The following is a 22967-nucleotide window of genomic DNA, read 5'->3' as shown; positions in this document are numbered from 1 at the left end:
GTTACTTGTTGTTCAAATGCTGCCCAAAGAAAATGTATGAAGCAGAATTCGTTTAAAACCTTTCAAGCTTTTACAGACAGATCCTGCTTTTGTGCCGGGCCAATGTCAAATCTTTTCTTGCTGGTTTGTGCAAAATCAGTGGTTTGCAACATGTTGTAAACCCTCTGTATTAGATGCACCTATGTATCAATTTCAAGATCCTACGTTCCCTCATTAACAAGTTATTGCATTTACAAGATTTTAAGAAAACTTGACCTCTTAGGTAAAGATTCAAATTCAGTTTTAGTAGATGCACCTGTGATATCAATTTGAAAACTCTATGCTGTCATGTTCTTGAGTTATCATATTCATAATCTCAGGTGTTTATGCTGCCAGGCAGGCTGGCAGCATAACGACAATACACCATGAAAAGTTGTCCCATTCATCATAGAGGGCAAAGCAAACGCTTGAAATATCTGATTTAATATCACCATTATTTCAAGGTGCAATATCAGAAAGGGTCAGGTGTTTGTCCAAAAATTTAAAGGCCAATTGGCCAGGTCTACACTTTCCATGAGTTGTAGTTTTTCCCTATCAGCACAATTTTGCTAAACTTTGTAATTCCCTCTAAGCACCCGCCCAGACCTGTGCTATGAAGTTCGGTGTTCAGAGGTGGTCCACTCCTTTCTGCCTATTGACAGACAGTAAAAGGAGTTAAGCCAAGAGACTGCAGTCTAGTGGTGATATTCCTCTGGGTGAGCTGCACACATAAGAAGGCATATCAGCACTATTTGTAAAAAGTCACACACAGCCCTGCGAAGGACAGTCCACTTGAGATAAACTGGCTAATAATTGATCGTCACAGAAATGAATGGAGGGCACTGGGATTAAAGAAAACCCTGAAGTTATTTTGTGTGCGTGTGTCCTGTGATGGAAAGACAAGAGTTAGGTCAAGTTCAGACAGACTATGGGATTTCTTTAATGGGAAATGCACTTTCTACATAATAATGTGCGTATCGCTTTACTCACAGAATCACTGCAGAGTTTTCAGCTCTATCTCAGTTTAAACTTTCTGAATGGCTCTGCTGTCAAAGCATATGGCAGGAGTTTACAAAGTACTTGTCTTGGCCTCATGTTAAAATTTGGCTTTGTCTTAATTTTTTGGAAAGATTATCCAGTATTTGAAAGCGCAGCTTCAAGTTTCAGCACCACCCATATGTAGTGAGAGATATAGTCTGCCTTTCATCCAGATCACATATGTAGCTGCAGGCTGTTAAAACAAACGTCAAAAAAGAAGCTAAATATTCCGGCTATGGAAGTTCTGGACAGCCTAACAGACTGCAACTCCGGTTAATGACACATACCCCTAGAACTATCTGTCCGTCCCACCCCAGAGACAATTTACTGGAGTGAACTGTAAAGACTGAAAATGTTCCTTTGGTGTGTCGGACATTGTAAATGATGTGATGAGACTGTGTCGACCATTTTAGACAGAATATTTGCTGTGTTAACTTTTACTGTTCTGCTGTGTTGTGAGTGTTTTTCCTGTGACTAGGGTGGGTTGTGTGGAGTCGAGGACTCCCAACTCTGGGTCTCACCAGTCTGTTTTGATTTATTTTACCTCATTTTATTTCTTTCATTTCTTTGGTCCTGGGGAGGCTCCTTGCTGTTTTCCCTTTGCTCTCCAGGGCCCTGTGGACATTGTTAACCAAGTTTGTTTTTTTTGAGGGCTCTCCAGATAAATAAAAAGAGCCACGTGGTTTAAAAAGTCGTTGTTGAATGCTTTTGTCCGACCCAGGTTGCCTTGGAGTAGGGGCACCCGAGTTATTTGGTTAGGCACAGGACGACGGAGTTAAGTGGGACCGTGCTAGTATTTCGTGTGCAGGCGCTGCTATCATTGCAGGTCCGGGCCTGGAGTCCTCCTTTTGTGCCTACTGTTGCCAGGTAACTAACCCCATTCTTACTGAAGTAAGTGTCCGGGTCAATCGCGCTAGAGGGGGGTACGGACTTAGATCCCACCACCCGCTAGTCGTTCAAGGCAGCCTGTGCGCCCTTCTACCCCTACATAGCAGGGCTAGTAGCCCCTCACACATATGCTGGGTAATACTCATAGGATTCAGAACCTTTCAAACAGAGACAGCTCCAGACCTTGCAGTATTAGGGGTGCCTGGCTGAAATCAAACACCAGCCAGTCAATAATAGCAGGCCATGGCTCTCTTGAGTGGGAGGGTCATGACATATTTAACTTGCCAACTGAGGCCTGTAGATTCTGAGAGGTAGCTCTTGGGATTTTTGCAATTTGTCTGAGCATTGGACAGTCTGACCTTGGAGAGAATTTGCTCTGACATCCACTCTCGGGAAGATTTTTGCATTAAACATTTGCATGCTTAAGATCAGCAAGCTGACAAAACCTCTGCTATTATAGAGGTGGACACACTGATGATCAGTTCAGCAACTGCATTGGATTCAGTGACTCGGTGACAATCACCTGTCCAGTAGACATTGTACCTGACTTTTATACACTTGTTCAAGCCTAAAACAGAACAAACAGAACAAGAACAAGAAAAAGGGGAACAGAAATGATGAAGTAATGAAATTAGAAGCCAAACAGGAAAACCTCTTTGTATAAAATTTGCAAAAACATGGACATTTTGTTTATTGTTGATTAGTGATAACGTGTTGGCATTTTTACTCTCTATTTTGATATTTTAATTCCTGAACTGTAAAATAAATCAATAGTGTTCATGCAAGTGACAGGGTGCTAGTTGAACAAGAATAATAACTTGAAGTCTGTGTTAATGTTAGAATTGCACACGGCAACAAATGCTTTTGACTTTGGCAAAGAGTTTTGTTTGACGGTGGACAAGGATTGGTTGTTTAATGCTTTAAACTAATAAAACACCAAATTTACACAGTAACTGTCACGGTTTGCGGGGCAAGCCGTGTGGATTTGTAGTGAGGATCCAAAAGGCGGCAGCTCTGGTGCAGGTGAGTGTTTATTTACAGCAGTGGGTACAAACAGCAACAGGGTGTGAACATGAAACCGAAACCTAAACTGGGTAAACTAACACACAAACCAGGAATGACGGTGCAGGGAGGTCCGGGGAAATACATGCAGGGAGACCGAGGGGAAACAACACAGACGAACCAGCAACTACTATGACAGAAGACACAACTTAAATACACTCAGAGAACACAGGGGGATTACATACAGGTGGGGACACAGCTGGGAGTAATTAACATGACGAGACTAGGGAGGCAAACTGAAAACACTCACATAAGACACAGACCTTCACAATAAAACAGGAACTTACACATGAAAGGACACAAACTAAGAAACGCGGACTAGATACAGGAACACACGGGCAGAACAGAGTAAACACTAACCAGAGGAAGAACAGAACCAAAATCGCGAAGAGAAAACACAAAACGCTGGGTCAAAAGGACCCAGGATCATGACAGTAACACAGTATAGTGCAATACCTTCACTTTGTTTTTGGAAAAAAGCAGTTTGACAGCAGCTAATATGGTCAACATGTTCTGAGTGCATTGTACTGTAGGTGCTAATAATCATCTGGGGTGTGGCCTGCAGTCATCTACTGCAGGTAACACATCAACTGTGGATCATAAACTCTTATAACCCACTTCAAAGAAATATAAAAACTTCAGTGACAAGGTTACCCAGGGAAATTCTTATTTTAAACATCCAAAAGAAACATATACAATGGTTTCACTAAATTCTCCTGAAACAAGCTGCTTATAAAGAACGATCTAAGCAACTACATTTTTGTATTATGCATCATAGAAAACAGAGATGATGTGGTCTTTGGGCTTAAAAATATTGATAGCATTCTTTTTTCCACATCAACCAGTTCACTCTGTATGAGATTTGGTAATTGGATGTAGACGAATAAACTGAGCCATCTGACAGGATTGTGGCGGAGCTTGACAAGGCCTTCCTAAGCTAAGGTTATGGTCAATTTAATTTCCTACCTAATGAATAGAATAGAAAATGCAGCTGAGGTTTCAAAGGACAGCAATGCGATGGAAAGTAAGCAGCGCTGATAATTCTTTCAAGCAATTGCTGTCTAATAAATTAAAGACAGTTGTTTTCAACAATCAATTAAAAATATATTAAAACTGTAGGAAACTAAGACATTACACAATGCTGCTTTCAACATCACTGTTATTTGTTTTGGTCAAGAAATACGGATACAGAAATCTGTAGACATTTCTCCAGGTGTGTTGCTGTTGCTAAAATACATCTTGTGCCTTTGCTGTGCTGTTTCCAGCACATCAGCTACTTTGGAGTGGATTTCTGAACACCTAAGTCTTTAGACATGTTCAGATTTGTGCATTTCTATTATTCAATTCAATGTTATTCATATAGAGCCAAATCACAACAACAGTTCCCTCAAGAAGCTTTTATCATTATGTGCAGGTGGATAAAGACCCAAATGCAGACTCTAAAGACAGACTGAATAAACAAAGAGCTCACCTTCAATGGTGGTAAAACAAATCCAAAGAAAACCAAACACACAATTAAAGCAACAAACAACAGACATCACATCAACAGAACGCTGATAACCTGAGGCTACTTAAACACACAAGTTAAGGAGGGAAGTGCAGACTGCTGCGGGCAAACTAATACAGACGTTGATGACCGACACAATGAGGCAAGGGAGGAAGTAAAGCTAAACAGTAGAGGTAAAACACTATCAAAATAAAACAGGAACTAGAGACTAAATATGAGGAAATGCAAGAGGAACAGAAAAACCCAAAGTGATAAAACTGAATGAGAATGATAACATTAACCATGACAAAATTAAATTATAAGAAGAACTAGAGTAAGCATTTCCTAGTGAAAATGCAACGTGAATGTGAAGGTGAAAATTTGAAGATTTTGCCTGAAATGCTTAAAAATATGTGAAATATTCAAAAGTGAACTTGTTGAATATGCGTAAATATCAGCCAGCTTACATGTAAAAAAGCAAGAGTACCAAAAACTAAAAATGTGCTCAATAAAGCCCAAGTACCTAAAATAAGTATCTAAACTTAATTTGCTGAAATTCCTTCTAGACAAAAAAAAAAGCAAAACTTGGAGCTGAAGCTCATCAAAATGAATCAGAAGACTTTATTTATCCCCAAAGGGCAATTAACAAACAACAGAGCAGCATAACGTTGAAGATAAGGACAATAAGAACAGGCAATGAGAGTGAGATAATAAATACACAGAATATACAGTTTTAAAATTACAGTTTTAAAATTAAAGTGACTGAAAGGTGAATAAAGTGTCGGTGGTATAAGAAGAGAAGAGTGATTCTGGTGTGGGAAATGTTCTTATCGGCTGGAGTTAAAAAGCAGAGTGGTTTTGGGGACAAAGGTGGCGCTCCTCCTGTCAGTCCTGCAGGAAATGCAGCAGTGAAGAATGTGAGAGGGGTCGTTGATGATTTCGGCTGCCTGTCTGAGGGCCTGTTGGCTGAAAACCTGTGCCAGAGTTCTGACAGGCAGGCCGATGATTTTAGAGCACACTGATGCAGTGTGCAGGTGATGGAGAAGGTCATGATGCTTCCCAGGAAGGCGTAGTAAAAAGTCATCATGATGGCTGTGCTGACTCCAAAGGAGTTGAGTTTCCTAAGGAGGTATAGCCGTTGGTGGCACCTCCTGAGAACCTCCTCAGTGTTGGCAGAGAATTGCAGGAGGTTGTCAAAGATGGTTCCCAGGTATTTGTACTCCTCAACTATCTCCACTGGCTTCCCGTGGATGGTGGTGGTGACTGAAGCAGCCAGATCTCTCTGCCTACTGGAGAAGGTCACCACCATCTCTTTGGTTTTGCTCACGTTCAGTTCAAGTTTGGAGCTGTCACACCACTCTACAAACTCCTGCAGAGCGGGCCCGTGATGTTGTGAGGGGCCTGACAGCAGTGACAGGAGAACTGTGTCGTCAGCATATTTCACCAGTGACAGTTAGGCTGTGTGGATCTGCAGTCATTGGTGTAGAGGATGAAGAGCAGGGGGGAGAGCACACAGCCCTGGGGGGAGCCAGTGGAGGTGGAACAGAGACCGGAGAGAGAGTTGTTGACCCGAACTTTCTGAATCCTGTTGGCCAAAAAGTCCAATATCCACAGGCTGATCATCAGGTGAAATTGGGTGGAAAGTTTAGAGGCCGGGATATGAGGCTGCAGAGTGTTGAACGCTGGTGAGAAATCAGCAAACAGAAGTCTGGTGGAGCAGTCAGGGAGCTCCAGATGTTTGTAGATGGAGTCCAAGATGAAGATTTTTGCATCATCGACACGTCTGCGTGCACGGTAAGCACACTGGAGTGGGTCCATCAGGGGGTCAGTTGCTCTTACGATGTACTGTTTTATGATCTTCTCCATGGCCTTCATCACCAGGGAGGTGAGGGCCACAGGACGAAGATCATTCTGTTAGGATGCCTGGGTCGTCGACCCAGGGTTTTTGAGTTTATGATATTATTTATACTGTCTAGTTTTTGGTTTCTTTGAGTTCTGTCTTATGGCTTAGGTCTCTGTCTTCTTTAGTTGCTCTGTCTCCCCTATCACCTGCATCCCCTTGTCTAGTTCGCGTCTATGTGTATCCTAAGTTCCTATATCCCCGTGTTCAGTCAGTGTTTGTGTCTGCCCTGTTCCCACGTCTCTGTTCCCTTTGTAGTGCCTGCATGTGAGTCTGTGTCTTTGTTCAGTCTGTGTTATGTGTTTCCTGTTTTACTTTGAAGGTCTCCGTCTTTTCTCAGTGTGTTCAGGTTACGCTTCTTTGGTCTCGTCAGTTCTGATTTGCCCCAGCTGTGTTTCCCTCCTGTTACTCATTCCCTGATTGCTCCCTCTGTGTATTTAAGCTCAGTGTTTCTCTGTGTCTGTGTCGCGATCTACCGTTTACCAAGCTGTGTGTTCTGTCTGTCCTCCGGTATTAGTTTATTTTTTGATCGTTTCCAGTTATGTTATATTTGAGTTTAACATTAAAACGGTTTTTGAGTTTACATCTGTCTCTGGAGTCTGCACCTTGGGTCCTTTTCCTGTCTGCACACAGCCGCACCTAACACATTCAGAGACTTTGTGTTGTTTCTTTTGGGGATGGGGATGACTGTGGAGTGTTTCCACAGCTGGGGGACGGTGTGACTGTCGATTGAGTGTTGAAATAGAGTCGGAACACACTTCCTAGTTGCCCTGCACAGGGCCTCAGAACTCGACTGCTGATGTTGTCAAGGCCGGGTGAGCTCCTCTCCCTGGTCCTCCTGAGGGCTCTCAGCACGTTCTCCGTCCTGAAGGTGAGTGCAGAGCTGCCAGGTTTCAGTGAGGATCTGGACTCCTCAAGCTGGGCCATGTTGTCCGTCTCAAACCTGGTGTAGAACGCGTTGAGGTCGTCAGGGAGGGAGGAGGGGTTGCTGCCCTCCACCTGGATGGTTCTGGGGGTGGTGACCGCAGTATTCACAGAAGCCATGGTTTTGAGGTCCCCTGTGGTATACTCCAGTTTAGCAGTTTTTATGGCCCTCTTCACCTCCCTGTTGACCTCCTTTTTGTCCAGAGCAGAGCCGGTGAAGAAAATCCTCTTTTTTTTATTAAGGATTTCCTTGAGTTCCTTGGTGATGCAGGGTTTGTTGTTGGGGTAGATGGAGACTGCTTTTGAGGGGATAATGTTGTCAACACAGAAGGAGATGTATGATGTCACCGTGTTGACTTGTTCGTCAATGTCATCAGAAGGAGACAGAAGGCTGTCCCAGTCAGTGGCTTTGAACGGATGTAAACCAAGATGATGAAAAGCTGTGGGAAATCTCTGGGGAGGTAGTAGGGGCGCAGGGAAACAGCCAGGAGCTCGATGTCTGTCGTGCACAGCCTCACAGTGACTGTAGAGCACCAGCTGTTGTTTACATACAGACACACGCCGCCGCCATGTTGCTTCCCGGTGCGTTCGCAGTCTCTGTCCAGACGAAGAGGTGGTGAAAAGCCATCAATGTGCAGCGCGCTGTCGGCGTCGCTGTTGTTTAACCACGATTCCGTGAATGCCAGAACGGCGGCAGTTCTGTACTCATGCAGGTGATTGACGCAGGCTTGCAGCTGGTCCAGCTTGGAGCGGAGAGACCGCACATTAGCGAGGAAAATGGATGGGAGCGCTCGTTGTTTGTGTGTCTCCCTCTTTACTCTGGCTCTCACCCCACTCTTCTTTAATCCCCTCCTGGTTACCTTGTTATTGTGAGTTTTTTGATTTCCGTGTCGGAGCGGAAAAGCCGGAGGCTGGGCTGCTGCTGTGGCCGCAGCTGGATGAGGGAGTCCCTGGTGTAGGTGAGCCTTGGGGTCATGTCGAGTGTTGAAAACAAGTCCGAAAAGTCACAAAAATGAGGAAAAAGAAAAGAATACAAATACAGTGGGGCAAAAAAGTATTTAGACAGCCACCGATTGTGCAAGTTCCCCCACTTAAAATGATGACAGAGGTCAGTAATTTGCACCAGAGGTACACTTCAACTGTGAGAGACAGAATGTGAAAAAAAAATCCATGAATCCACATGGTAGGATTTGTAAAGAATTTATTCGTAAATCAGGGTGGAAAATAAGTATTTGGTCACCTCAAACAAGGAAAATCTCTGGCTCTCACAGACCTGTAACGTCTTCTGTAAGAAGCTTTTCTGTCCCCCACTCGTTACCTGTATGAATGGCACCTGTTTGAACTCATCATCTGTATAAAAGACACCTGTCCACAGCCTCAAACAGTCAGACTCCAAACTCCGCCATGGCCAAGACCAAAGAGCTTTGGAAGGACACCAGGAAAAGTATTGTAGACCTGCACCAGACTGGGAAGAGTGAATCTACAATAGGCAAGCAGCTTGGTGTGAAAAAATCAACTGTGGGAGCAATCATCAGAAAATGGAAGACATACAAGACCACTGATAATCTCCCTCGATCTGGGGCTCCACGCAAGATCTCATCCCGTGGGGTCAAAATGATGATGAGAACGGTGAGCAAAGATCCCAGAACCACACGGGGGGACCTGGTGAATGACCTGCAGAGAGCTGGGACCAAAGTAACAAAGGTCACCATCAGTAACACACTACAACGGCAGGGAATCAAATCCCGCAGTGCCAGACGTGTTCCGCTGCTGAAGCCAGTGCATGTCCAGGCCCGTCTGAAGTTTGCCAGAGAGCACATGGATGATACAGCAGAGGATTGGGAGAATGTCATGTGGTCAGATGAAACCAAAGTAGAACTTTTTGGTATAAACTCAACTCGTCGTGTTTGGAGGAAGAAGAATACTGAGTTGCATCCCAAGAACACCATACCTACTGTGAAGCATGGGGGTGGAAACATCATGCTATGGGGCTGTTTTTCTGCCAAGGGGACAGGACGACTGATCCGTGTTAAGGACAGAATGAATGGGGCCATGTATCGTGAGATTTTGAGCCAAAACCTCCTTCCATCAGTGAGAACTTTGAAGATGAAACGAGGCTGGGTCTTCCAACATGACAATGATCCAAAACACACCGCCCGGGCAACAAAGGAGTGGCTCCGTAAGAAGCATTTGAAAGTCCTGGAGTGGCCTAGCCAGTCTCCAGACCTCAACCCCATAGAAAATCTGTGGCGGGAGTTGAAAGTCCGTGTTGCTCGGCGACAGCCCCAAAACATCACTGCTCTCGAGAAGATCTGCATGGAGGAATGGGCCAAAATACCAGCTACTGTGTGTGCAAACCTGGTAAAGACCTATAGTAAACGTTTGACCTCTGTTATTGCCAACAAAGGTTATGTTACAAAGTATTGAGTTGTATTTTTGTTATTGACCAAATACTTATTTTCCACCCTGATTTACGAATAAATTCTTTACAAATCCTACCATGTGGATTCATGGATTTTTTTTTTCACATTCTGTCTCTCACAGTTGAAGTGTACCTCTGGTGCAAATTACTGACCTCTGTCATCATTTTAGGTGGGGGAACTTGCACAATCGGTGGCTGACTAAATACTTTTTTGCCCCACTGTATACCGAGTAGACGGCGAAATACAACAACGAAAAGAGCATTGAAGTTAGGATTAAAGACTAAAGTTAGCGACCCGGAACCGGGGGAAAAAAGTGCTCAGATAAATGCAGTACGAGAGAAAAAGACCTGAAAGAAGCTCAATGTGAATCCATAAGTCATATCGAAAAAAATCTTTCACCGTGAACAACGGCAACTTCCAGTCCCCAAAATACTCAACTTTCATGTTAACAGAGTTTATTATATGGACGTGGTGACAGTGTAATGACAGCCTGCCACTTTGGTTTTCAGCTGAAATTTGGGAGCTGTTTTAACATTGTCCTTTATGGGGAATGGAGGAGGCTCTGCTTTGGTGACAGGAACTGTAAATCCTGTCGATTCCTGATGACCTAACAGACACATGACTACTATTTTCAGGTTTTAATAAAAGCAAGTTTATATGTTATATAATATATTTATAATATAAAATGTTTATGGTTTCGTAGTATTGCAATCTTCTTTTCAAAAGTACAACAAGCTAATTGCACAAATTAGATCTTACGTTCAAAGAAAACCATTAATCTGTAACTTAATCTAAGCAAACCCTTTAATGCTGCCAGGACGTTATCACCATCCTTATTAAATGATTGCACATCTATGTTTGCAGACCCACAAGCATTTTAAACCTCTGAAGATTGTCAGTCATAATTAGTATGTTTTGGCAGCCCTGCTGCTAACATTAAAGCAAAAGAAAGCAAATATATCAACAAAGTTCTGTCAGATATTCACTTTATAAATAATATCAAGGTGCTTTCAAAGCACCACAGCACATAGTAATCGGTACGTTCCTTTATTCATTAATGGCAACTACTGTGTTGAGAAATTCTTCATGAAAACTGCATTACATGATTTAAATGTAAATTAAGGAGATGCTCTTTTTAGAGTGCTGTCCAAAGTGACCCCGGCTAATGATCAACTATCATCTACATAAAGCAGAACGCATGATGCTTTCACTGGATAATTACAATTTTTTTTAAAAAGACATTGGGGAGCAGAGATAAAGAAAAGCCACAAAACAGGCTATAATGGCAGATCTGAACTGAGATCATTATGGTTCATGATCCAGCCATTAAGCTCCAGACACCTCAAACACAACAACTACGCAACAACGTATTTACTAACAAATATATTTAGTGAAATGAGCTGAAACACAATTTAGAAATGGTTCGATTTTTAAAGTTACTCCTGCTTTCAGAGCTACTATTGTCATGATCTTAACATCCAGATTAACAAGGTCCGCGTCAGGTGTTGAGGAACCAGGACACTCTGATGAGGAGTGGGCTACTGGAACAAGAAGACATAAGTGGACACGAGATAAGAACCGGGTGCTGTTGGAAGTAACCCCAGCGGAGGGAGTCACATCGGATGTGGGAACTCTGGAAACTTCGATACCCAGCATCTAGGCTGACAACTAGTAGCTCAGTAGGGGTGGGTTTAAAAAAAAGACTGGATTTCCCAATTCTAATCAATTGTAGTTTGAATAATACGATATTGATTCATTAAATCCCGGATTGATCTTTAAATATAAAGGTATTTTGCCAGAAACAACAGAATCTCAGGTTAAAGCTCACAAAACTATTTCAACAACCGCCCAACAGCTAAAACAGCAAATGAGAGCAGGTAAGTGGATTCCACACAAAGACGTAAACACAGCGCAGATCGTTCGAAACCTCTGTAACTTTGCTCTGCTTCGCTTCGGCAGCATCAGGTAATGTTCATGTGTTGATTCATGGATCATCTACTATAAAAAGCCAGGCCAGGAAAATCTCCTTCATGTTTTTCTCTGTTTCATGCTCAGTTACTTTAGCAAAACGGCATCTGCTGTGATGCTCACACCTCTGACGAAGTCTCACAAGTGTCAGCTTTGTTTTGATACATAGATATAAAAATATGGATATGTACCCTCCCCCTCTCTTCCCTTCTCTTCATCAAACAATCTAAGGTGAGCCATGTTTGCTTTATAAAGGAATAGCGTAACATTGTGAGGCTTATCTACCAATAATTTAGAAAGAAATTTTTAAAATGCAAATTGAAGCCACGCCTGGGAACTCTTCAGGATTCCTCCAGGTAGGGAGGTGGCTGGCAAGAGGGAAGTACAGGCCTCTCTGCTTAGCCTGCTGTCCTCGCAACCCAACCTCAGATTATGTGGTGGGGAATGGATTAATGTCCAATGAGTGTTTGTTTTACCTCCTAAATCTCATTTTATGGTCCTTTCTGACCATCAAATGAGTGCACATATGTAAAACAATCACCTGCAATAGGAATAATATAAGACATTGATTTAAAATTAGTCATTCTGATAGCTTTTTTTAAAATTACCGAGCATAAAACTTTTGACTAGGGTATTAAATAATGAAATAGTTGTGGTAAAAATGCATTCTGAAGCTATATATATAAACAAGCCTGAAGACACACGTCTTAAATGTTTCATGGTTCTAGGGTTGTCACAGTATTCTCTGTATTTGTTTCATGATTGTATTTTTCCCAGGATGCGTTCAAATTCATCAACATACAGGTAACAAAGTCCCTCTCTTATCCTCCTAGTGTTGCACTTCATGTGGAGATACACAGACTGCAAGAGGTTTTCCGGGAGATCTGAATTGCTCGAGCAGAACAAACTAAATCACAGACATAATGGACGGGGCCATTCGTATCCATGCACTTTAAGTTGTGCATCTTGATTCAAGACCTGGAATGTCTTACTGAGCCATTTATCAAGAAATCATCCAATCCAACAACCAGTTACCAAAGGCCTAACCAGAGTCACATGCTCCCTTTGTGATTATAATCAACTTTCCAATGAGAGAGAATTTATTTCAACATATATTTCAACATCTGAAGAATAAGGAAACTGTCACATGTGTATTCAAGGACTGTGCTTATAAAACAAATATTTATGAAAACACAAAAGTGATAAATACAGAAAAAATTCTGACACTTGTAATGCATTTAAGTCTGGGATTAGTAAAAAAAAACCAATTAGACTGCGTGGAAACAGAGGCTGAAGTACAAAATGGGAAACTACAGGACTGCTGAAATCACAGGGATGTCCAGAGTCTGTGAACTCGGTTAAATCCAAAGCTACAGCTTCTGTTTTTCCTGCAGCAAAAATAAAGAAACCAAGAAGAGCTGAGTCAAAGGAGCTTGCAAAGAAAAGCGTCTGGACTTCTTTAAGTTACTTGAAGACGTTTCACCTCTCATCCGAGAAGCTTCTTCAGTTCTAAGGTCAAATGGTGGAGAGTCCCAGATATAAACCTAGTGGGAGTGACCCCCCACAGAGGGACAAAAGGACCCCCTGATGATCCTCTAATCGCCTGAGCCAAGGTGGGAAACTGGGTGTGGGTCCCCCAGTTTCACACCTTGGCTCAGGTGATTAGAGGATCATCAGGGGGTCCTTTTGTCCCTCTGTGGGGGGTTAGTGGGAGTAACCCACTAACTGGGGGACCCACACCCAGTTTCACACCTTGGCTCAGGTGATTATCGGATCATCAGGGGGTCCTTTTGTCCCTCTGTGGGGGGAAACTCCCACTAGGTTTATATCTGGGACTCTCCACCATTTGACCTTAGAACTGAAGAAGCTTCTCGGATGAGAGGTGAAACGTCTTCAAGCAACTTAAAGAAGTCCAGACGCTGTTCTTTGCAAGCTCCTTTGACTACGATGACCTGGATGACTGAGAACCTTCACAGACAAGAAGAGCTGAAGCAAACTTTTATCCATCCTTTCCTTTGGGAGAAACACAAGAAGGAATGGAAAAGGAGACTTGAACTGCTGACAGCAATCAAAAGGAGAAACAATGACACTGGAGACAAAAATGGCTCGTACATTTGCCTACAGGCGTCAGGAGGTGGTGAATGAAGAACCTGGCATAGAGGATTTTAAGGTGGTCTGCACTGTTCCAACAGGAAGAGGTAGTAATGCAGTTTGAAGTTAAATGTCAATGTTTTTTCATTTTTGTGAATGATTGGTGAGTATTTACTGATTGTGGCTCAAGAGTTGGGCGTTCGCCTTGAAATCAGAAGGTTGCCGGTTCGAGCCCCGGCTTGGACAGTCTCGGTCGTTGTGTCCTTGGGCAAGACGCTTCACCCGTTGCCTACTGGTGGTGGTCAGAGGGCCCGGTGGCGCCAGTGTCCGGCAGCCTCGCCTCTGTCAGTGCGCCCCAGGGTGGCTGTGGCTACAACGTAGCTGCCATCACCAGTGTGTGAATGTGTGTGTGAATGGGTGGATGACTGGTTGTGTAAAGTGCTTTGGGGTCCTTAGGACCAAGTAAAGCGCTATATAAATACAGGCCATTTACCATTTTTAAATGAATTTCTTTGTAACCAGTAAATGTATTTTAAAATATTTTTTTTGTTCAGATGATTTTTTCTTCCAGCACACTTTCATGGCTCGGTTAGACGGCTGATCAAAGTCATCCAGGCCAAAGGAGGAGCAACACGTTCAAAAGTGGCTTTCATTATGAAAAGGTGTGCATATCAACATTCACCCTAAAAAATTATTCAGGGGCTTAGTAAATATCATTATAATTCTAAGTTAGATGACCTTGATTAAATCTTTGAAAATCACAAACGTGTTATCTTGAGTTGAAAATACTGAAAAGAATGCTTAAATGTTCAACACCAGTTTTTGAGTTGAACTGAGCTCTTTTGTTCAAGTTTATTTAAAAGAAAAAATTCTGTATTTGAAACACAGGGTGCATTATTTAAATCTACTCAATATATCTCATAGAAAGTACCCAAAATAACTGAGACACTGGTATTCATACTTATCATTGTCTTTAACTTTAATTATTAATGGTTCAAAATCAATATAATTTTGTCCCCCAATACTAACTTAAAACTTTGAGTAAGACTAATGACCTTTGGCATGTACCGCGCGCGAGGAGCATGGCCTCATGGGAGATTTTCTGCACGTTGAACGAGACAGACACACATCCACTGCAGACTTGGTAACGTTTTCAGGTAAGTGACCAATTCTTACATTAGCTGTCTTTATCCACACCGTTCTTTTATAACATGTTCTGAAGAAAGCGTTTGTCATGGTGGCTCACTTTTCGCAGCGTGTTTGTGCACGTTAATTTAAGTTTTCAACCCGTCTTCCAGTCAAGGCGGCGGGAAACCGCGCCCTTTTATCCTTTTACGTTCTGAGTCGCTATCTGCGTTCCTGGTAAGTTGACCGGAATGTCCCGGTACCAGCGACCTGACCGTTTAATCGGGGGCATTTTAGGAACCACGTGAAAGCAGGTGTGCTCAGACATTTCTAGAAAATGGCCCTGTTGAGTCGCGGTGCGGGAGTTGCGGTAGTCACGCGGCCTGACTCACTCTGTCAGGTTGTTCAGGAGGAGATGAACAGACGTCATCAATGGCTTTGGTAACTAAGAAGACCTGCCCGCGGAACAGTTCATAGCAGCAACCATGCTGCTTAGCTTTCTAGTTCTATGTGGGGTCTTTCAGAGCATATACAGTGGGGCAAAAAAGTATTTAGTCAGCCACCGATTGTGCAAGTTCCCCCACTTAAAATGATGACAGAGGTCAGTAATTTGCACCAGAGGTACACTTCAACTGTGAGAGACAGAATGTGAAAAAAAATCCATGAATCCACATGGTAGGATTTGTAAAGAATTTATTCGTAAATCAGGGTGGAAAATAAGTATTTGGTCACCTCAAACAAGGAAAATCTCTGGCTCTCACAGACCTGTAAAGTCTTCTGTAAGAAGCTTTTCTGTCCCCCACTCGTTACCTGTATGAATGGCACCTGTTTGAACTCATCATCTGTATAAAAGACACCTGTCCACAGCCTCAAACAGTCAGACTCCAAACTCCGCCATGGCCAAGACCAAAGAGCTCTCGAAGGACACCAGGAAAAGTATTGTAGACCTGCACCAGACTGGGAAGAGTGAATCTACAATAGGCAAGCAGCTTGGTGTGAAAAAATCAACTGTGGGAGCAATCATCAGAAAATGGAAGACATACAAGACCACTGATAATCTCCCTCGATCTGGGGCTCCACGCAAGATCTCATCCCGTGGGGTCAAAATGATCATGAGAACGGTGAGCAAAGATCCCAGAACCACACGGGGGGACCTGGTGAATGACCTGCAGAGAGCTGGGACCAAAGTAACAAAGGTCACCATCAGTAACACACTACAACGGCAGGGAATCAAATCCCGCAGTGCCAGACGTGTTCCGCTGCTGAAGCCAGTGCATGTCCAGGCCCGTCTGAAGTTTGCCAGAGAGCACATGGATGATACAGCAGAGGATTGGGAGAATGTCATGTGGTCAGATGAAACCAAAGTAGAACTTTTTGGTATAAACTCAACTCGTCGTGTTTGGAGGAAGAAGAATACTGAGTTGCATCCCAAGAACACCATACCTACTGTGAAGCATGGGGGTGGAAACATCATGCTATGGGGCTGTTTTTCTGCCAAGGGGACAGGACGACTGATCCGTGTTAAGGACAGAATGAATGGGGCCATGTATCGTGAGATTTTGAGCCAAAACCTCCTTCCATCAGTGAGAACTTTGAAGATGAAACGAGGCTGGGTCTTCCAACATGACAATGATCCAAAACACACCGCCCGGGCAACAAAGGAGTGGCTCCGTAAGAAGCATTTGAAAGTCCTGGAGTGGCCTAGCCAGTCTCCAGACCTCAACCCCATAGAAAATCTGTGGCGGGAGTTGAAAGTCCGTGTTGCTCGGCGACAGCCCCAAAACATCACTGCTCTCGAGAAGATCTGCATGGAGGAATGGGCCAAAATAGCAGCTACTGTGTGTGCAAACCTGGTAAAGACCTATAGTAAACGTTTGACCTCTGTTATTGCCAACAAAGGTTATGTTACAAAGTATTGAGTTGTATTTTTGTTATTGACCAAATACTTATTTTCCACCCTGATTTACCAATAAATTCTTTACAAATCCTACCATGTGGATTCATGGATTTTTTTTTTCACATTCTGTCTCTCACAGTTGAAGTGTACCTCTGGTGCAAATTACTGACCTCTGTCATCATTTTAGGTGGGGGAACTTGCACAATCGGTGGCTGACTAAATACTTTTTTGCCCCACTGTAAGACGCTGCTTTCAGCTTTGTCCCGAACAGGGCCAGTTTTTGAGAGAACCCTGAGAGGACCGCCCGGGTCAGCAGATTACCTCATCCAGGGCCGGTCCAAAGTACTATGGGGCCTTAAGTAAATTTTGACTCTGGGCCCTACTTCCTTTCAGATCCCAGAAAATAATGAAAAAAAAAAGCTTTGGTCCTTTGGGTCAAGCCAAAAGTACCATCATTTCCAGTATAGTTACTCCCAATTTACATAAATAAATGTTTATTTCAATCCAAGCTAAACTTTCTTATAAGAGATTGGTGTTATGGCAGATTACTCAGTGACATGTTTTGTAATGATAAAGTTTTGATTTGTATTTTTTCAGCACCATCTTCACCACCAGGAGAAAAAAATCTGCATCAACTACAAAGTAAAGCACGTAATTTTACTCAGAGGACTTGATGTGTTAAATTTTGGAAGGATATGATATTGTTTTATACAAGCTGAGTAGTGGATGGTGATACCACCTAAATATTTATACTGGTTTTGTGGTGGGTCATACAAATGCCAAATCTAAATTTTGAGAATTTTTCAGTTCGGTAAATATATTGATGTGTTCATGGTCTGTCATCTAGTGTCACCATACTATCTTTTTATTTATACAGCATGGTGGTGTGATTCAGATTATTTCAATGTGGTTAAGTATTGTACTTTGTTCCATGTTGACTTATTTGTAGGTTGTATCCTCCACCTGAATTGGTAGTGAGTATTGGTTATTCAATCAGTTAATCATACAAAAACTGTGTAAATATGGTTATACACCATTCTGTCATCTTCATACTGTGAGACATATTTTCTCACAATTTTTTAGGTCACAGGTGATGAGATGGCAGTGTAAACTTTGCAAACATGAGGAGTCATCAAAAGTGTCACTACTCAAACATTATCGAGTGAAACATGGTACATTTGGTCATGGCTATTCCATACCCTGTCTTCATTTGAATTGTCCTTGCTCTTTTAACTGAATGAGGAATGAGGAATCTGAATCAAAACCAGAATGGTTCTAATCAAAACCATTCCCAAGCCTAGGGAACAATGAATGCTAGTAATTTCCGTTCACTTAACTTGTTTTAGGCTAAGCTAATGTAACCTGATTGAAGAATGACTGGGCTGATTGCAAAGTGCCTTTGTCTCACTTATCTAACTCTGGAGCACATAACGACAGACTAGATTTTACTGAAGAGTAAAGAGTGAAGAGTAATTTAATATTTTTATGAAACGTTGGTTAAGTATTGTAACCCCAGATTCTATGAGTATAGGCGCAGCCCTTTAAGTGGGTATTCCCCTTGTGCGCGCAGCACTGAAGTATTTTAGTCCACGCCCACCTGCTGTGTGGGCCTCACCCTGGTCTAGTATAAGTTACGGTGAGACCAGGAAATCGGCTCTACCGTTTTTCTTCAGCCAGCCAGAAGATGTCCAGCGAGACCATCCGTCTGTGTCCATCCTGCCAGACCGGCTACATCATATCGTATGACCGACATGCCGTCTGTGTGGGCTGCCTCGGTCCTCACCATGCGGACCTCGCCCTCACACCTTAATCCTATTGCTGTTCCTGTTAGCTCCTCCCGCCAGAGGAAAAGCAGCGGAGGTCAGCCTTTTTCAAGGCTGATGCTGAGGAGGCGTTCCCGCTAAGAGAGAGGTACTCGCTGGAAGAAGCCATCGAGTTCTTCGATAGTGGGCCGGAATTGGATGATTCCACCCACCGTGAGGAAAACGGCAGTGGTGGCAGCTCCACTGCCTCCGAGCTGGGCAGCCTGGCGACAGAAGGGAGGCGGATGAGCGGACGCTCATCCACCCCTGGCCTTCACATGTCGGCGAGGATGCCGCTCCCAGTTGTTGGTGCGCTGCTCCTGGATCTGCCTGGCATCATCCAGGAGGCAGCTGGTGAGAAGGGACTTCCCGTCCCTCAGCCTGCTCCACCCCCATCGGATGATCTGGAGGGAAGGTATGGCTCCGTTGCCCAGATCCCATCTGGCCTCAGTTCCCGGCGGTGATGACCTACCTCTCTGAGGCAGCAGCAGAGCCAGCGAAGATTAGAGCGCCGGTCTCTACCTAGGGCTTCACAGAGGGCTTCACAGACTGGAGTTTTGCGCCTGTTCCCCCTCTAGAGCCGAGCCTCGCTTCAGTTTTCGGCACCAAAATGACCAAGGTCGTTGGACAGCGACCGGCCCATCCCGCCAAACTTGACCAGCTGATAGCAAGGTTCACTGATCACGCACATCAATGCACTGTTCAGTCAGCTGCAGTGACTAACAACACTGCGTTTGTCATCTCCAGGAAGGTGGAGGAAGCAGAGCTGCCAGAGGAGCTGAAAGGCTTTCTCTGTAAAGCCGCTGACGCGATTCTGAATATGTGCGCCACTTCAGCAGTGTGTTCCTCTCGCATCGCTGCCTGGCAGACGATGGTTCAGAGGGCAACCTGGCTCCGCCTCTTCCCTCCAAGATTATACAATCTCACAGGGAAATAGTGCAAGCAATTCATAACATAAAATTTAGAAGCTTAGTGGAAGATAATACTTTATGTTGAGGGTTTAGTCTGCATACTGAACAACTCCACTTATATGGATTTATGTCTGGATGAGTAAATTAATCTTTTGCATGTTAGAAAATAAGGTCCAGGTTGCAAAAAATGGTAGTTCCACTTAAAGATATTTTTTTTTGATTGAATCAGAATTTTGGCCTTCAGATTTTTTTGTCCTTGGTTTTTTGTCCTCTCCCATCCAGGTCAGTGCAGAGTTTCATAGGATCACGACCCTGAACCTTGAACCAAAGTTCATGTCATCGTTGGACTTGTATTCATCCAAACTCCTGTCCTTGTTTCAAGCCAAGAAAGGTGCTGCTGGACAACGCCACAGGGCACAGTTAAACCTTCTGCTTCAGGTAAGGAAGATTGCATTTTCTAACCACAAAAACGTTCCAACACAGCATTGAAGAGGCCCTTCCACTAAAAACGGCTTTTCTTAGGTTTCTGTTCAATATTTTAGCTCCACAGGTGTTCTTACCTTGATGGTGGGTGTGAAAACAGGTCAACAACAGAAAAAAAATAGTTATGTTTAAGCTAGAAATGGTAAGTCATGTTTTAAATGTGCAAATTTTGCCTCAGTTGAGACTTCCTGTTTTACAGAGTGGAAATTCCATCGAGAAAAAACGAGAAGTCATCATCAGATGTCTCATTGACCATCTGGGAGAGGATCCAAGTGCCTTAATCAAAACCTTTGAGGTTGGTGCAATAAATCTGTTTTAGGAATATTAGTAGTTTATTTTAGCTTGTGAGATCATAGAAAAGTTTTAAGATACTGTTCTAAAGAAAAAAAAAACACTTCAAAGCATACAAAAGAATAGCATTTGCTCAAAGATTTTGGAGCACAGTGTCCACATATTATGAGTACCGGTGATGTCATACAAATGAAACTTTTCGTTTCAATGTTTGGAAATATGTGAGCTTAAAACAGTTGTTTCTCTTTTTAAAGGACGGTGCTGATGCTGTCTTTGTTGAAGAGGCTTTGGCTGAGGAGGTGATGAAGATTTACCTGCTGCAGAATCAAGACAGGTCAGGCGAACCTACTGATGTGGGTATTGTTATTGAAGGCGTTACTGTTCTGGGCAAACTTGGGAATCTGAGCAAAGCCTGTTGCTATCTTTTGGGACTATGCTATGCTCTGGATCTGAAGTACCCCAAGAATTTCAAATGCACATTTGAAGCATTTCAAAAAGTGTTCATGGAGCTGGATCCAGGAAACCTTTCTGTCAAGGTTCAAAGACTGAAAAATGACCTCTGTTCATTGTAGACAAAATTTCACAGGGCTGTTCTTAAAGTGTTAGACTTGTTAAGTGACATGTAATGCTCATCAAAAGGTTCAGTTGCGGCATTACATTGTGTTGACATTCCTGTTCATAAATAATGTTTGTACCATAAACTGTTTTTGTATTAACTTTCCAGATTCACATTAAGGTGAACATACAGAAGAGAGTATCTTCTGTATGTTTTTTTTTTTTTTTTTTAGCGCAATCCTTTTTGAAACCTTTTTATTTAAATTATGGATGTTTTTTGGTCACTCTTTAGTTATAATCTTCCCAATTTTTTGGACTCAAAATAAGATGTTCAAAAACTATGTCACAGTGCAAATGGTTTTTGTTTTTTTTTCAGGATTTATATTTTTTTGGGATCTTAATTTTATTTTTGTCATTTAGATTAGATTAGATTAGATTAGATAGAACTTTATTAATCCCTCGGGTGGGTTCCTCTGGGAAATTAGATTTCCAAAAAAGCACAGCACCGACAGAAGTTACAGAGTTACAGAATATTATATATATACACACACACACACACACACACACACACACACACACACACACACACACACACACACACATAAATACAGAGACAATATAAATAAAATATACAAAGGGGATAAATAGAATAAATAGGAATAAAAAATAAAAATACAAGTGAATTGCACATTTCAAGTATTGAGTCTATTGCACTGTTGACTATTTACAAAAAGTATTGCACAAGGTATTGCACAGTGAGGTGAAGAGGCACTACAGCTTAGTTGTTCCCTCCTTTGTCCTCCTGTTTCCCCTCCCTCTCCCCTCCAGAGAGGAGTTAAACAGTCTGATGGCGTGTGGGACAAAGGAGTTTTTAAGTCTGTTAGTTCTTGTCTTTGGGAGAAGCAACCTGTCACTGAACAGACTCTTCTGGTTGTTAATGGCCGTGTGCAGAGGATGCCCAGCATTGTTCATAATGTCCATCAGTTTCTTTAATGTCCTTTTCTCTGCCACTGTCACCAGAGTGTCCAGCTTCATGCCGACCACAGAGCTAGCCCTCCTGATCAGTTTCTCCAGCCTGGATGAGTCCTTCTTTGCTGTGCTGCTCCCCCAGCACACCACAGCATAGAAAAGTACTCCAGCAACCACCGACTGGTAAAACATCCTCAGGAGCTTCCTGCAGATGTTAGATGATTTGACCTTTTCTGAAAAGGTAAAGCACTGTGTTCACTTGAGCCACTTTTATTCTTTGTATGGCAGGTACATTTTTCTTGTTGTTAGCATCAATATGCCAGTTTTACAGAGTTTTATCAAGCATGCCAATTTGGATGCAATTTTATTATATAAGGCTGTTGTGACTGAAATTTTATCCAAGTTTTATCCACTTAATGTAGAACAGATTTCAGCTCACTGTGTTCAGAGAAGGAATCTGCTAAATGTGTGATTCACAAAAAAGCTGTTTAAAATAAATCATTGTGAACAATGTTGAACTGACGTGGTTCTTTTTTCCTGTGTGTGTGTGTGTGTGTGTGTGTATACACACACACACACACTTAATTGTAATTAACGTTTTTGCTTAAGTTAACTTAAAAATATTAAGTCAATTGAACCATTATTTAAAAACAAATAATTGTAATGGTGTAGGTTAAATGTGCCAAGCATTTCAGCATTTCCTAATTAATATTTTATGTAGTTTGAACTTTTGGTTACTGTTGTTTTAACTTACATTTTCAATTGTATTTACTCAATTTTGTATGTTACTGTAACATCTTTAATTGTTCATAACAACTTATTCCATTTTAGTTGGATTTACTCAATTAATAAGGTGTATTTAAGAGATGTGATTGTTTTTGCATTTACTCCATTATTTTTGAGTGTAAAAGTGTTGCACCAAAATATTTAAGTAATTATCAGTTTTAGTTCTTAGAGTGTTGGGGGTACTGAATGAACTAAGCTATGGCTGTTTACTTTTTTCTTTTTAAACAAAGAAACTAGGATAATTAGTTACTTTCAGATTACTTTTTTTAAAGTTATCAATAACGATCAATATTGAGCAGCACAGTGGTGCGGTGATTAGCATTGTTGCCTCACAAGCAAGAAGGTCCTGG

The 22967-nt window shown here is 42.4% G+C and overlaps 1 protein-coding gene across 2 annotated transcripts; it reads left to right on the top strand.

Moving 5' to 3' along the window:
* The first annotated feature begins 14630 nt into the window (after positions 1-14630).
* LOC146719294 (uncharacterized) lies at positions 14631-22338 on the top strand. Of its 2 annotated transcripts, XM_085463031.1 has the most exons (6): positions 14631-14955; positions 17418-17471; positions 19816-19971; positions 20216-20311; positions 20562-20641; positions 21883-22338. In XM_085463031.1, exons 3-6 carry the CDS (start codon positions 19867-19869, stop codon positions 21986-21988), a joined length of 387 nt encoding a protein of 128 aa, XP_085319157.1. In that variant the 5' UTR covers positions 14631-14955; positions 17418-17471; positions 19816-19866; the 3' UTR covers positions 21989-22338. The 2 variants fall into 2 exon arrangements, with proteins under 2 accessions (XP_085319157.1, XP_085319149.1); XM_085463023.1 differs by lacking the exon at positions 21883-22338 and having other exon boundaries at positions 20562-21001.
* The last annotated feature ends 629 nt before the right edge of the window (positions 22339-22967 follow it).

The sequence above is a fragment of the Copadichromis virginalis genome, linkage group LG1, assembly GCF_057382275.1.
Source record: "Copadichromis virginalis isolate Kocher_CV1m ecotype Utaka linkage group LG1, C_Virginalis_male_GT1.1, whole genome shotgun sequence".
Lineage (NCBI taxonomy): Eukaryota > Metazoa > Chordata > Actinopteri > Cichliformes > Cichlidae > Copadichromis > Copadichromis virginalis.
This window is presented reverse-complemented; position numbering and strand designations above follow the sequence as displayed.